We start from the raw sequence: 13,881 nt of genomic DNA on the forward strand, positions 1-13,881 counted from the left end.
ATGTAAATTAGTGTAAATCAGCCACTATGGAGAACAGTATGGAGGTTCCTTAAAAAGTTAAAAATAGGGACTTCCCAGGTGGCACAGTGGTTAAGAATCCGCCTGCCAATGCAGGGGACATGGGTTTGAGCCCTGCTCTGGGAAGATCCCACATGCCACAGAGCAACGAAGCCCATGCACCACAACTACTGAAGTCCACGTGCCTAGAACCCGTGCTCCGTAACAAGAGAAGCCACCGCAATGAGAAGTCCGCACACTGCAATGAAGAGTAGCCCCCGCTCGCCACAACTAGAGAAAGCCTGCACGCAGCAACGGAGACCCAACACAGCCAAAAAAAAAAAAGGTTAAAAATATGGTAACCATATGATCCAGCAATCCCACTCCTGGGCATATATCCGAAAAAGACAAAAACTCTAATTTGAAAAGATATGTGCACCCCAATGTTCATAGCATCACTATTCACAATAGCCAACATATGGAAGTAACCTAAGTGTCCACCAACAGATGAATGGATAAAGAAGATGTGGTATATATATATATATATATATATATATATATATATATATATATACAATTGAATATTACTCAGCCATAAAAAAAAGAAATAATGCCATTTGCAGCAATATGGATGGACCTAGAGATTATCATACTAAGTGAAGTAAGTCAGAAAGAGAAAGACAAATACCATATGATATCACTTATATGTGGAATCTAAAAAATAATACAAATGAACTTATTTACAAAACAGAGCCAGACTCACAGACATAGAAAACAAAATTATGGTTACCAAAGGGGAAAGTGGGGGGAGAGATAAGTTAGGAGTATGGGATCAACAGATACACACTACTATATATAAAATAGGTAAATAAAAAGGATTTACTGTATAGCATAGTTTCAGGTGTAAAGGAAAGTGATTCAGATATCCAAATCACTTTCCTGTATACCTGAAACTAACACAATATTGTAAATCAACTATATGTCAATACTATTTAAAAAAAGAGGGCTTCCCTGGTGGCGCAGTGGTTGGGGGTCCGCCTGCCGATGCAGGGGACACGGGTTCGTGCCCCGGTCCGGGAAGATCCCACATGCCACGGAGTGGCTGGGCCCGTGAGCCATGGCCGCTGAGTCTGCGCGTCTGGAGCCTGTGCTCCGCAACGGGAGAGGCCACAACAGTGAGAGGCCCGCGTACCGAAAAAAAAAAAAAAAAAAAAAAGAAAACCCAACCAACAAAGAGGAGTCATAGCACTGGAAGAGCAGCTGAGCCTGGCAATGATGAATCAGGGTGGAGAAGAGAAGAGCAGTTTGGAACTTGCTATGGGGGACTACTTTCATGCATCATTAGTGCACAATGGAGGAGAAGACTGCTGTGGCATGCTCACTTCTGAACCAAATAACAATAAAATAAAACAGACTGTTTCCCTCCCCTTCCTCTGCCATCTAGACATTTGCCATATAATAAAGAACATAAATACAATCAGGTACAAATCCTAATGGATCTACAGATAACAATAATATTAAACAAAGGCCCAAATTAAATCTTTAAAATTTTTTTGTGAAACGTGTGAAAAAACCAAATCTTTCAACTTCTTGGATAAAAACTGTCCTATTATATCTGTATTTGTACCTATCCCTAATAAAACTAATATTGTTATTTGTCCTAGGACTGCCTTCCCCCAACAAAAATATAAATATTTAGCAAAATAATCATTTACCTTATAGTAGATCAAAAAAAGATCATCCAGTTTCCCATGCAAATCACCTGGAAATGAAATGAAAAATCGCTATTCAGTAGGAACAAGAATTTAAAAACTGAAAAGACAAAAACTCTAATTTGAAAAGCTACGTAACAGAATTTAAAAACTGAAATACTACTGATATACTCCAAGCGTTTTCAGGACATCGGGTTTTTACCCTATGATGATATTAATTCAACAGACAATTTGTTTCCATAGCACTCTATGGAAACTTTGTCCCCTTTCCTATAGGGGACAGCATCCAATGTGGCAATTACCTATTCACTCCTGCCATTTATGGGCCTCCCTTCGGGATGGGCCTCTGTGCCAAGTGCTCTGTGCCACTCTCTGCCAAGTGCTAAACTAAGGGTTTACGTGAATTGTCTTGTTCAATCCTTACAACCACTCTATGAGATGGGTATTGTTTTCATCAGACTCATTTTACGAATGAGGCTCGGAGTAGTTAAGTAACTTATGCAAAGTTGCCCAGCTACCAAGTAGCAGAGCTGGAATTCAAACTCAACTTTATCTCTCTTCAAAAGTGAAGCTCTGGGCTTCCCTGGTGGCACAGCGGTTGAGAGTCCGCCTGCCGATGCAGGGGACACAGGTTCGTGCCCCAGTCCAGGAGGATCCCACGTGCCGCAGAGCGGCTGGGCCCGTGAGCCGTGGCCACTGGGCGTGCGCGTCCGGAGCCTGTGCTCCGCAACGGGAGAGGCCACAACAGTGAGAGGTCCGCGTACCACAAAAAAACACACACAAAAAAAATTGAAGCTCTTAGTGATTGTTCTGTACTACCTACACTGTAATCTCTAGGAGAACAGCAGTATCATCTATATTGGCATTAAACCCCAAATGCCTCCCATAGTACCTGCTGCATAGTAGCACTCAATAATTAAGTTTAATTGCTAAATGCAAAGGTTTTTAAAGCCACATTTTCAAAAATATGCTCCAGCAGTAGCATCTGAAACTTAAAAATTTTGAGTAGATAGTTGACATTCTCTTGATGAGACTATTAGAGAAAACAAAAATGAAAGCATGGCTTTATAAAACTCAGCCAACTGAGGGAAAACATATAAATAGATGAAGCCATTAATTTAAAAACAAGAGTAAATATGTGAGTATTCAAAAGCCCTATTTGGATAACTATTTCTAGGTAAATATTTGACTTTCATAACCTCTGATCATAAGTTTTTATTCCTTGTATCCAACTTAATTACCAAATATAATTTAATTCAGGAATACTTTTCCTCAGTTTGCTTAAAATGCTACAACCAAACTTAACCAAATATAGGCAAGAAATGACTGCAATTATAATGGGAATAATAAAATTAAAATCCTACGTCACCAGCACTTATTTATAAAATGACTACAATATTAAGAGCATATTAATACTACCATATACTTAAATCTCATTGCTCTCACTCCAAATCTAAGGAAATAAAAATGGAAGGACTTTACTTATCAGTTAAATATATATTTTTAATTATTTTGTTTTCCTAATTTTCTTCAGGATACTCCAATAAAGATGGTTAAAAAAAAAAAACAACTTCAGCTAAGAAAATATGAGCTCATTCACTCAGCAGCTACATTATGCTGCTTTAAAGGAGAGGCACCAACGTACACCATTGAGAATAAAGGTGCCTTTCGGGCTGACACAGCAGAGGCCTGTATATGTTTGCCAAATCTGTGTGTGGTTAGTGCTTCTGAGGCTACATCAGAAAAATATGAGTTCTGATGGCAGGGAGGAATTTCTGAGAGGGAGACAAGCATAATAATAAAAATGCTGTGAGTCAGGTATTCTGTAGAATTTGTTTAATTGGGAGCTTTAGAATATCTGCAATGCCTTAATGGACAAAGTATTTCACTTCATATCAATAAAACAAGCTACTATTAGCAGCTTTGGTTCCAGTTAAAAAAAAAAGCAAAAAACAAAAAACCCCAAAGATTTGGGTGGTCAGAACTGTTGCAGCTGGTATGCTAATAAATGAATTGCTTTCAGAATATTAAGAGTTGAGGCTATACAAATATTTTTATTTTCATAAGCTGCCTTATTATTTTTTAATTAATTAATTAATTAGGCTGCTCCAGGTCTTAGCTGCAGCACGTGGGATCTTCGTTGCCGCGTGTGGGATCTTCCTTGCAGCATGCAGGGTCTCTAGTTGCGGCATGCAAACTCTTAGTTGAGGCATGTGGGACCTAGTTCCCTGACCAGGGATCAAACCTGGGCCCCTGCATTGGGAGCACTTAGCCACTGGACCACCAGGGAACTCCCTAAAAATATTTTTAACTTCTAGTTGGACAGCAAGAGATAAAACTCAATGTATCATGGAAAGGCAGCCACAGAAAGATATTTCCACTGCATACAAAAACCTAAGTGCATAACTGGTTATCATTTATAACATAAACTAAAACACCTACTATATTTCATGCACGCTGAGAAATGTGTAGCATGTTTAGATGTGCATGTAAAAAAATGCATCTGGAAATTAAAATAATGGTAAAGGTTCACCATAATTTCTCCCCCTTTCCTAATACTGTCTTAAACAGAGGATGTTTATGAAAATATGGCCCTGATTTTAAATTTTATTTTAAATGATGACCAAATTTTTCTAAGTTCAATGGGGCTATTAAAGACAGAAAATAATAATTCCTATGCTATGGGAACCTATGGGCCTTGGTTTTTCCTTCTATCAATGGTGCTACATGGAAGAAGTCTGGAAATAAATGCCCTGCCAAGATGTGAGTATCTTTAAAATAATGGAACTGTCCAATCAATCCATTCCCTAGTCCTTGTCTCATGATGGAAAATGAAACATCAGTCAGAGCAGTGCATGATGGGAGTTGGGATAGCAGATACGGAGTTGGCTCTAACCTGGGATGCAGAAGATCTGATTTTTAATTCTGACTCTGCCACTAACCAGCTGAGTAAGCTGAGGTGGAGAGAGGGGGACAAGTTACTACATAGAAATGCATGGAAGGCAATACACTTTTCTCTCTGGGCCTCAATTTCATCCGTAAGAGCAAGGGATAGACTAGATGGTCTCTGTAAGAACCACTCGGTTCTTACACTGCATGATTCCAGGACTTACATGCCCTCTAATTAATTCATGACTTCTTCCAGATCCTTTTATGCAAAGCTAAGTCTCCAATGGCAACTGGAGGTATACTGGAAACATATGGGAGCAGATCACACTCCCTGTTTGGCCTATTATATACACTCTGAGAGCAAACCTCGCCTTGGCTCCAGAGGCTTCATGGGTTGGCATCGCTTCCTGAGCCTCATGACCCAAAATTCTTTATCTCCATGAAAAGTAAGTGCTGATGAGGCCTTGAATAAAAGGTCCCCACTGCTGAGATGCATCATCTGGAAGGCAGAGATGTGGTGGCCTGATTTGGCTGGAATTGAACCATTAAGGACTCTTCAAAAGCCTGAGTCAGGACATGTCAAGGAGCATGTACTGCTACATCGAGTCCCTGTCACCACTATCAGATGCTAGAATGGAAATAGTTTAATTAGATTGTCAAATCCATTCTACCTGCCAGAGTAAAAGAAACATGGGCTAAAAATTGATTTGGAAAATAACAATCACTGTTTTGTAACCTAAAGGCTTAATTAGAAGTTAAGGGAATTGCTGTTCCTTCCACGCACTCCATTCTCAGACAGTTGCAAGCACGCTGAGCACCAACTGTGTTGAATTTCAATGTGTACTGCTTCTTGAAGCAATATCCTGTCAGACTGGCCTATATGATAACAAAATCTCAGCTCTTGTTATTTAGAAGAACAAGGAACAGATTTCTGGGACATTCCCACTCTTCTAAAAGCTGCAGAGACCAGTTGGAAAAATCTAAAACAGCAGCCGAGGGCAGAGAAGAATTTAGTCTCCACCCTTCCTTGGGCTTTTCTCTTCCCAGCATAAGTGGCATGCAGAGGCCCACCTAGAAAAAGCTACATTGAACAAAGATAATGAGAGCCAGAGGGAGGGCAAAGAACACTTATTCCACCCATGGGTGATTTTCTGTATTAAAATGCTGCCTGCCTTTATAAAAAGCTATGAGTTCTTTAATTTCTCACATAATTAATTCCTGCCAGCTGGTATGCAAAACAAAGACAAGATAGGAAACAGTACTATCATGATAGAAAACTCTATATTAACACTTTTCCCTTAACACAGTCCAATTTACACAGTTTTCAAGTTAGGCCAATGATGTAGAACCAAGAGGCTCCTAAATATTAATTTGGCAACACTGCTCTGAAACTTACCACAGATTGTTATCTCTTTGGAGGGAGAAGTTTTTATGTGAGTGAAATTCGGCATTTGCTGCAGGAGCTTCTTGGTTTCAAAGAGCACCTCTAAGACATAATAAGCATGAAGTATCTGTGAGGGCGAAGGAGAGGAAATAGATATCATGAACTAGGAGAAAAGGCATGAGTGTGTAGAAAGCAATATAGGTGGAACATATGAGCACGTTTCAGGTAGCTGTAGTTCACGACAATCTCTAAATTATTTTTAAATAGATTTTCCTAGCACAGTATCTGGCACATAATAAGCCCTCACTAGAGATGTGTAAGTTGAATGAATGAATGGTTCCTAGGACGTCTATATTCTCATGTTCTTAATTGACATCACCCATTCACAGAACATTTCTTATTATTCTTGGTCCTTAGAGCCCAAGAGAGGTGACAAGAAAAAAAGGAGACTCCCTTGCCCTAAGGAAATGTGCAGGCAACAAAGTAAAGAAAAGAGAAGGAGGGAAAAGAGAGAGAAGTAGAAAGGAAGAGAGAAGCAGAGAGAGATTGTTCAAGAGGAGCTGCTTTGCATCTGCTTGTGACCTCCTGCCCCGGGGCTGGGAATTAGATGGGGGTGCTGGGTTAGGAGGTCTCACAAGGTAGCCAGACAGGCCCCAAGGGACTCCTGAGCCAGGTGTCCTAGGTGTGGCTCAATATTTGGTGCACAGACATGAGTTTACAGGACAGCAAGCACACTTATATACAAGTGTAAGTATACAACATATTGCCAATTCAAATAAACCATTCAGATTAGCTCCTATTATGACTATTCATCCCTTGATCTCCTCCAGTTACAGTGTTGATGACAGCATTGTTTTGGACAGATTCACTGGGTTTTCTCTTCCAGGCTTTTCTGTTTATTTGTTTTTAAATACAGTGTGTTGTTCTCCCTTTTTTTAAATTATGAACTATTCCAAATACATAATTCAAAAAGTGATGTAGCTGATACAAATTTAACAGATGCTAACACCACTTTCTAGTCAGGAGTGTCTGCGCCTGTACTGTCCAATGCAGTAGACACTGGTCACATGGGGCTATTGACCACTTGAAATGGGGTCAAAATTGAGATGTCATGTAAGCACAAAATACGCATTGGATTTTAAAGACAGTATGAAAAAAAAGTAAAACATCTCATAAAAAACTTTTAATATGATTACATATTAAAATGATAATTTTATATGTTGGAGTAAATAAAATACATTATTAAAATTAATTTCACTTGTTTCTTTTTGCCTTTATAATGTTGACTACTGGAAGATTTTAAATTATGTATGTGGATCACATTATATTCCTATTGGACAGCACTGGTTTAGATTATTGGAGGCTGAGAGAGAGGTCATATCTACATATTGTTCAGATAACGCTTTGGGCATGGGATTCAGGACAGATGGAACCCTTTGGAACAATCCTATCTCGTGGTGTCCTGAAATTTCCATTTCCACTTCCTATTAAAATAATGAAATTATTTTCCATTTCCACTTCCTATTAAAATTATTTAATCATGAAATTCTCCAAACTTATTTTTTTAAAAAAAACCAGGAAGCAGGATTGGAAGCAATGTGAGAATTAGGAGGAAAGAGAAGGTCCCCTGGATGTTAGTGGGGAGCAACCCACATTTCCTGTCTCTCCAAACCTAATGGATTGCTAAGGATTTTCCCCACAAAAGCGTTCTAAATCGGTGAGTCAAATCTTTAGCCAGATTTTAAAGGAAGAGGCAAAACACTCTGATAGCATGATTTATTTTAATTTCCATATTTAATTTACTGATTCCCAAAACTGGCTTCAGTGTTACCTTAAGTTGCCACTGTAGACTTTCTGGACCATTTGTAGTGCTAATCAGAGTAATTACTGTCTGAAAAGGCAGTTGTTTTATTAAGTTAAATTAACAAATAATCATTGAGGATATATTGCAACAACAGAAAATCCCTATTATGAAAATGTTTTTTCTGGGTCCTTTTTCAATTGGTTAAAATCACTTTGGTATTATTAGTTCCTACAAAGCCAGTCTACTTCTCTTTAAGTAGCATTATAATCGTGTTTATAGCAATATTAAATACTCAAAAGAGTTAACTCAGAAGTTGATTTCTATGTTTACAAATATATTCAGATTAAATGGCAACTGGAATAAAATACTCACATTCTTTTAAAGGCACTGAGGGAGGAAAATATTACTTTGAAAGGATTTTCTTTTTAAAACAATAACTAGTTTTTAAATGAAAAAAACCCCCACATTTCTAAAGTTGAAATAAAAATTTAAACAGCAAAAAGGAGTATAATAATGAAAAGCAATTTTCCTTCTTCCCCAGACTTCAGTCTCCTTTCCCCATTCCCCAAAACAGCCACTGTTAAGAGTATCTTGAGTATCTTTCCAAAAAATATTCTATGCACTTGCAAGCATATAAAAATCAATATAACCAGGCTTCCCTGGTGGCACAGTGGTTAGGAATCCACCTGCCAATGCAGGGGACATGGGTTCAAGCCCTGGTCCGGGAAGATCGCACATGCCGCGGAGCAACTAAGCCCGTGTGCCACAACTACTGAGTCTGTGCTCTAGAGCCCGCGAGCCACAACTACTGAAGCCTGCACGCCACAACTACTGAAGCCCTTGCGCCCAGAGCCCATGCTCCGCAACAAGAGAAGCCACTGCAATGAGAAGCCCGCGCACCGCAACGAAGAGTAACCCCTACTCGCCGCAACTAGAGAAAGCCCGCACACAGCAACGAAGACCCAACGCAGCCAAAAATAATAAATAAATAAAATAAATTTTTAAAAAATCAATATAACCACATATGAATATGCAAACACATGTATAAGTACATAATCCCTTAAATAAAATGTGGTATATTCACACAAAGGAATATTATTCGACCAAAAACAGGAATGAGGTACTGACTGATACATGCTACAACATGAATGAACCTTGAAAACATTATACCAAGCAGAAGCCACCAGACACAAAAGGCACACATTATATGATTCCATTTATATAAAATGCACAGGTTAGGCAAATCTGTAGAGACAGAAAGTAAACTAGTGGTTGCCAGGGGCTGGGAGAAGAGGGAATGAGGTACAGGGTTTTGTTTTGAGGATGATAAAAATGTTCTGGAATTAGACAGTGGTGATGGTTGCACCACATTGTGAATATACTAAAAACCAATGAATCATACACTTTATTTAAAATGGTTAAAACAATCAATTTTATGTGATATGAATTTTATCTCAATTTTTAAAAATCAAAATATATAATGCTTATTAATTTTGTTGACAAATGGGAGCACATTGTACACTATGTTGAACCTTTTATTCTTCCCTTAGCATCATATATTTTTCATTTTTATAAAATCAAAATTGTCTATCTTTTCTATTATAGCTCCTTGAATTTTTGCCATAGCTTTTATGTCCTTGAGCATATTAAGCATATTTATTTTCAACTCTGAGTCTGATAATGCCATTATCGAAAAACTCTATAGGTTTGTTTCCATTGTTTGCTGTTTGCCTCAGTTTTCTTTTGTGACTCTTGCATCCTCCTGTGCCTGGTTAACATTTGTGTTAAGTTCTGGATACTGTATATGAAAACTTGAGGAAATCATTTAAGGCCCTATTTTCTTACAGAGAGGGTTGAAATTTTCTCTTGGCAGGTGGCTAGGAGCACTAGCTGTCTAGGATGATATCAATTCAATTTCAGGAATTAGATGATTCAAAATTTTGCTTCAGTCCCTACAGAGCCAGTACTTCTCATTCACTCTTACTCCTAGGGTACACCCTTAAGGTCCTAACCTGAGAATGAGGGTTCTGGGGTGATGTCAGAAAATAATGAAGTAGGTAGTTCCAAGATCCCATCCCTCTGCAGAAACACTGAAAAATCAAGCCAAAAAACCAGATCAAACAAACAAAAAAACCTGTCCGACCCAGCTTTGTCAGAACTCTGGAAGATAGTCAAAGCTCACAGCAACCAATGCTGAATTAAGAAAGAGGCAACTTAAAAATGGCACAGTGCAAGCAGAAAGGAAAGGCTAAGATGGATTTGTAAACAGCCAGGCTAAGCAGTAAAGGAGTGTACCAACACAGAGCCAATCTGCAAAGACTAGATTTTCCTTGCTTCCCTTTCCTTCCCCTCTGTTCCCTTCCCTTCTTTCTTTCCCTCTCCCTCTTTCCTCCTTTCTTTCCTCCTCCCTCCCTCCTCCTCCCTTCCCCCCCCCTTTCTTTCTTTCTTTCTTTCTTAATGGCTCTTGGTGTTCAAGGAAATCTCTGTCGAAATCTCTGTTCACTAGGTGAACACAGCCTAAAAGAAAAGAAACTTTGGAAACCTCACACCCAACTAGACCTAAGAGACATCTATAGACGACTCCACCCAAAACAGCAGACTACACATTTTTTTACAAGTGCACATGGAACATTCTCTAGGATAGACCAGATGTTAGGCTACAAAACAAGCCTCAATACATTCTAAAAGACTGGAATCATACAAAGTATCTTCTCTGACCACAATGGAATGAAACTAGAAATCAATAACAGAAGGAAAACTGGAAAGTTCACAAATATGTGGAAATTAAACAACATACTCTTGAATATGTTGAAGAAATCACGAGGGAAATTAGAAAATACTTTGAGATGAACAAAAATTAAAACACAACATACCAAAACTTATGGGATACAGTAAAAGCAATGCTCAATGAGCAATGTATGGCTGTAAATGCCTACATTAAGAAAGAAGAAAGATCTCGAATGAGAAGCCTGACTTAATGCTTAACACATTATTGACCAGAGACACATTAATACGTCTTTTGTTATCTGAACATCATTGACCAGAGACATATCAATACGTTTTTAGAGAGTGATACAATTAACATCACCATGCAAAGTTGTTAGAGCTTAAAACTGATCAAGCGTTCATCATATAACTTATGATTGTCATTATCATTCACATTTTGCTCCATTAGGTTTTTGCTCCAACCTTGTGTATATCATAAACGTAAAATTTTCAAAAATGACACATTGTGAAATTTTGAGTGAAGAAGAACTGTTCCGTGAATTTTATGCAGAAACTTTCTCTGACTGTCCAAGCAACATATATACTAGTGTCCAGAAGATGACAGTTCTTCAGAATATAGTTCTGATTCAGACGATGTGAATACAAGACCAACAGAAAGACAAAAAACCTTAGTGATTGATTCTGATACGGAAAGTGAAAATGAAACTCGTGGTGCTGGAGAATGCTCCTTTGCTTCTACAGAAGAGTGGATAGAAGACAACATTTCACAAAAATTAGAAGACTTTACAGGTGTGTCAGATATAACTACTGAATGTAATAACCTGCAAAGTGTTAGTGAAATAACAGAATTGACTTTCTGGCCAGCCAAAATAAAAATCGCCAGCCACAGGCATTAGTTTCTACAAAAATCCCCCCATCAGTAATGAGTTAAGGAGCTAGAAAAAGAAGAGCAAATTAAACGGAAAGCCAGCAGAAGGAAGAAGATAGGGATTAGAGTGCAGATAAATGAAATAGAGAACAGAAAACCAATAGAATCAACAAAAACAAAAGGTGGTTCTTTGAAAAGAGCTACAAAATTGACAAAATTTTACCTAGACTGGCCAAGAAAAAAAAGAGAGAAAGTGCAAATAACTATAATCAGAAATGAAAATGGGGCCATTACCACTGACCTCAAAGAAATAAAAAGAATTATAAGAGAATATTACGAACAACTGTATACTAACAAATTAGATAACTTAGATGAAATGGACAAATTCCTGGAAACACACACATTATCAAAACACTCAAGAAGAAATAGAAAATCTGAACAGATCTAGAACACATAGAGATTGAATCACTAATCACAAACTTCCTAACAAAGAAAAGTGCAAGACCAGACAGCTTCACTGGTGAACTCTATGAAACGTTTAAAGAAGTAACACCAATCCTTCTCAAACTCTTCTAAAAAATAGAAGAGAAGGAAGCAATTCCTAACTCATTTCATGAGGACAGTATTACCTTGATATCAAAGCCAGATAAAGACACCACACAAAAAGAAAATACAGACCAGTATCCCTTACAAATAAAATGCAAAAATCCTTGACAAGATACCAGCAAACCAAATCCAACAGAATTTCTAAAGAATTATATACCATAACCAAGTGGGATTTATTCCAGGAATATAAGAGTGGTTCAACATAAGAAAACTAACCAATGTAATACACAACATTACTACAATGAAGGGAAAAAAACACACAATCATCTCAACTAATGCAGAAAAAGTATTTGACAAATTCCAACACCTTTTCATGATAAAGCCACTCAGAAAACTAGGAATAGATGGACACTTCCTCAACTTGATAAACAGCATTTATTAAAAACAAAACAAAACAAAACCATAACTAACATCAAACTCAATGGTGAAAAGATTAAAAGCTTTCTCCCTAAGATCAGGAACAAGAAAAGCATGTCCACTCTCACCACTGCTATTCAACATTATACTGGAAATCCTAGCCAGAGCAGTTAGGCAAGAAAAAGAAATAAAAGGCATCTAAACCAGAAACGAAGAAGTAAAACTCTATTCACAGATGATGTGATCCTGTATATAGAATATCCAAAAGAATACACACACACACACACACACACACACACATATTACAGCTAATAAATGAATTCACCAAAGTTGCAGAGTAAAAGATCAACCCACAAAAATCAGTTGTGTTTCTATACACCAGCAATGAACAGTTCAAAAGGGAATTAAGAAAGCAATTCGTTTTATAATAGCAACCAAAAGAATAAAATACCTAGGAATAAATTTAAGGTAGTGAAAGACTTGTACACTGAAAAGTATAAAATTATAAAGCATAGCTGAAGGAAATTAAAGAAGACCCAAATAAATGGAAAAACATCCCATGTTCATGGATTAGAAGACTTAATATTGTCAAGAAGACAATATTACCCAAAGCAATCTACAGATTCAGTGCAACCCCTACCAAAATCTCAGTGGGCTTTTTTGCATAAATGGAAAAGTCAATCTTCAAATTCACTGCAAGGGACCCTAAATGCCAAAACAATATTGAAAAAGAATAACAAAGTCAAAGGATTGACACTTCCTGATTTCAAAACTTACCACAAAGCTACAGTAATCAAGACAATGTGGTACTGGCATAAGGATAGACACACACACCAATGGAAAAGAATTGGAAGTCCAGAAATAAATCCAGACAGCTATGGCCTATTAATTTTTTACAAAGGAACCAAAACCATTCAATGGGGAAAGAACAGATTCTTCAACAAAAGGTATAGGGACAACTGCATATCCACATGCAAAGAATGAATTTGGACCCATACTTCATACCATATAGAGATGTTAACTGAAAACGGCTCATAGAGCTAAATGTCAGAGCTAAAACTATAAAATTCTTAAAAGAAAACATAGGGGTAAACCTTCATGACCTTGGATTTAGCAATGGATTCTTAGATATGATGCCAAAACACAAGCAACGAAAGAAAAAAGGAGATAAATTGGACGTCATCAAAATTAGAAACTTTTGTGACTCAAAAGACATTATTAAGAAAGTGACAAGACAACCTACAGAATGGGAGAAAATATTTGCAAATTGTATACCTGATAAGGGACTTGTATCCAGAATATATAAAGAACCCTTACAACTCAATAGTAAAAAGACAAATAACCTGATTTTAAAATGGGCAAAGGATCTGAATAGACATTTCTCCAAAGAATGTGTACAAATGGCCAGTAAGCATGAAAAGATGCTCAACATCTTAGCCATTAGGGAAATGCATATGAGAACCACAATTAGATACCACTTTACACACAACTAGGATAGCTATAATAAAATTAAAAATTTTTTTAAAACATAAAATAA

General features: G+C 37.5%; 1 protein-coding gene across 1 annotated transcript in view; it reads right to left on the reverse strand.

The window, feature by feature from the left end:
* PPEF1 (protein phosphatase with EF-hand domain 1) overlaps nucleotides 1-13,881 on the reverse strand; it is a 112,956-nt gene that overhangs the window by 51,333 nt on the left and 47,742 nt on the right. The window contains exons 5-6 of the mRNA XM_060003015.1: nucleotides 5,995-6,109; nucleotides 1,713-1,759 (exon numbers count right to left, since the gene is read on the reverse strand). Of these exons, the coding sequence (XP_059858998.1) occupies nucleotides 1,713-1,759; nucleotides 5,995-6,109 (162 nt within the window). The remainder of the gene's footprint in view (nucleotides 1-1,712; nucleotides 1,760-5,994; nucleotides 6,110-13,881) is intronic.

Source organism: Delphinus delphis, chromosome X, assembly GCF_949987515.2.
Source record: "Delphinus delphis chromosome X, mDelDel1.2, whole genome shotgun sequence".
Classification (NCBI taxonomy): domain Eukaryota; kingdom Metazoa; phylum Chordata; class Mammalia; order Artiodactyla; family Delphinidae; genus Delphinus; species Delphinus delphis.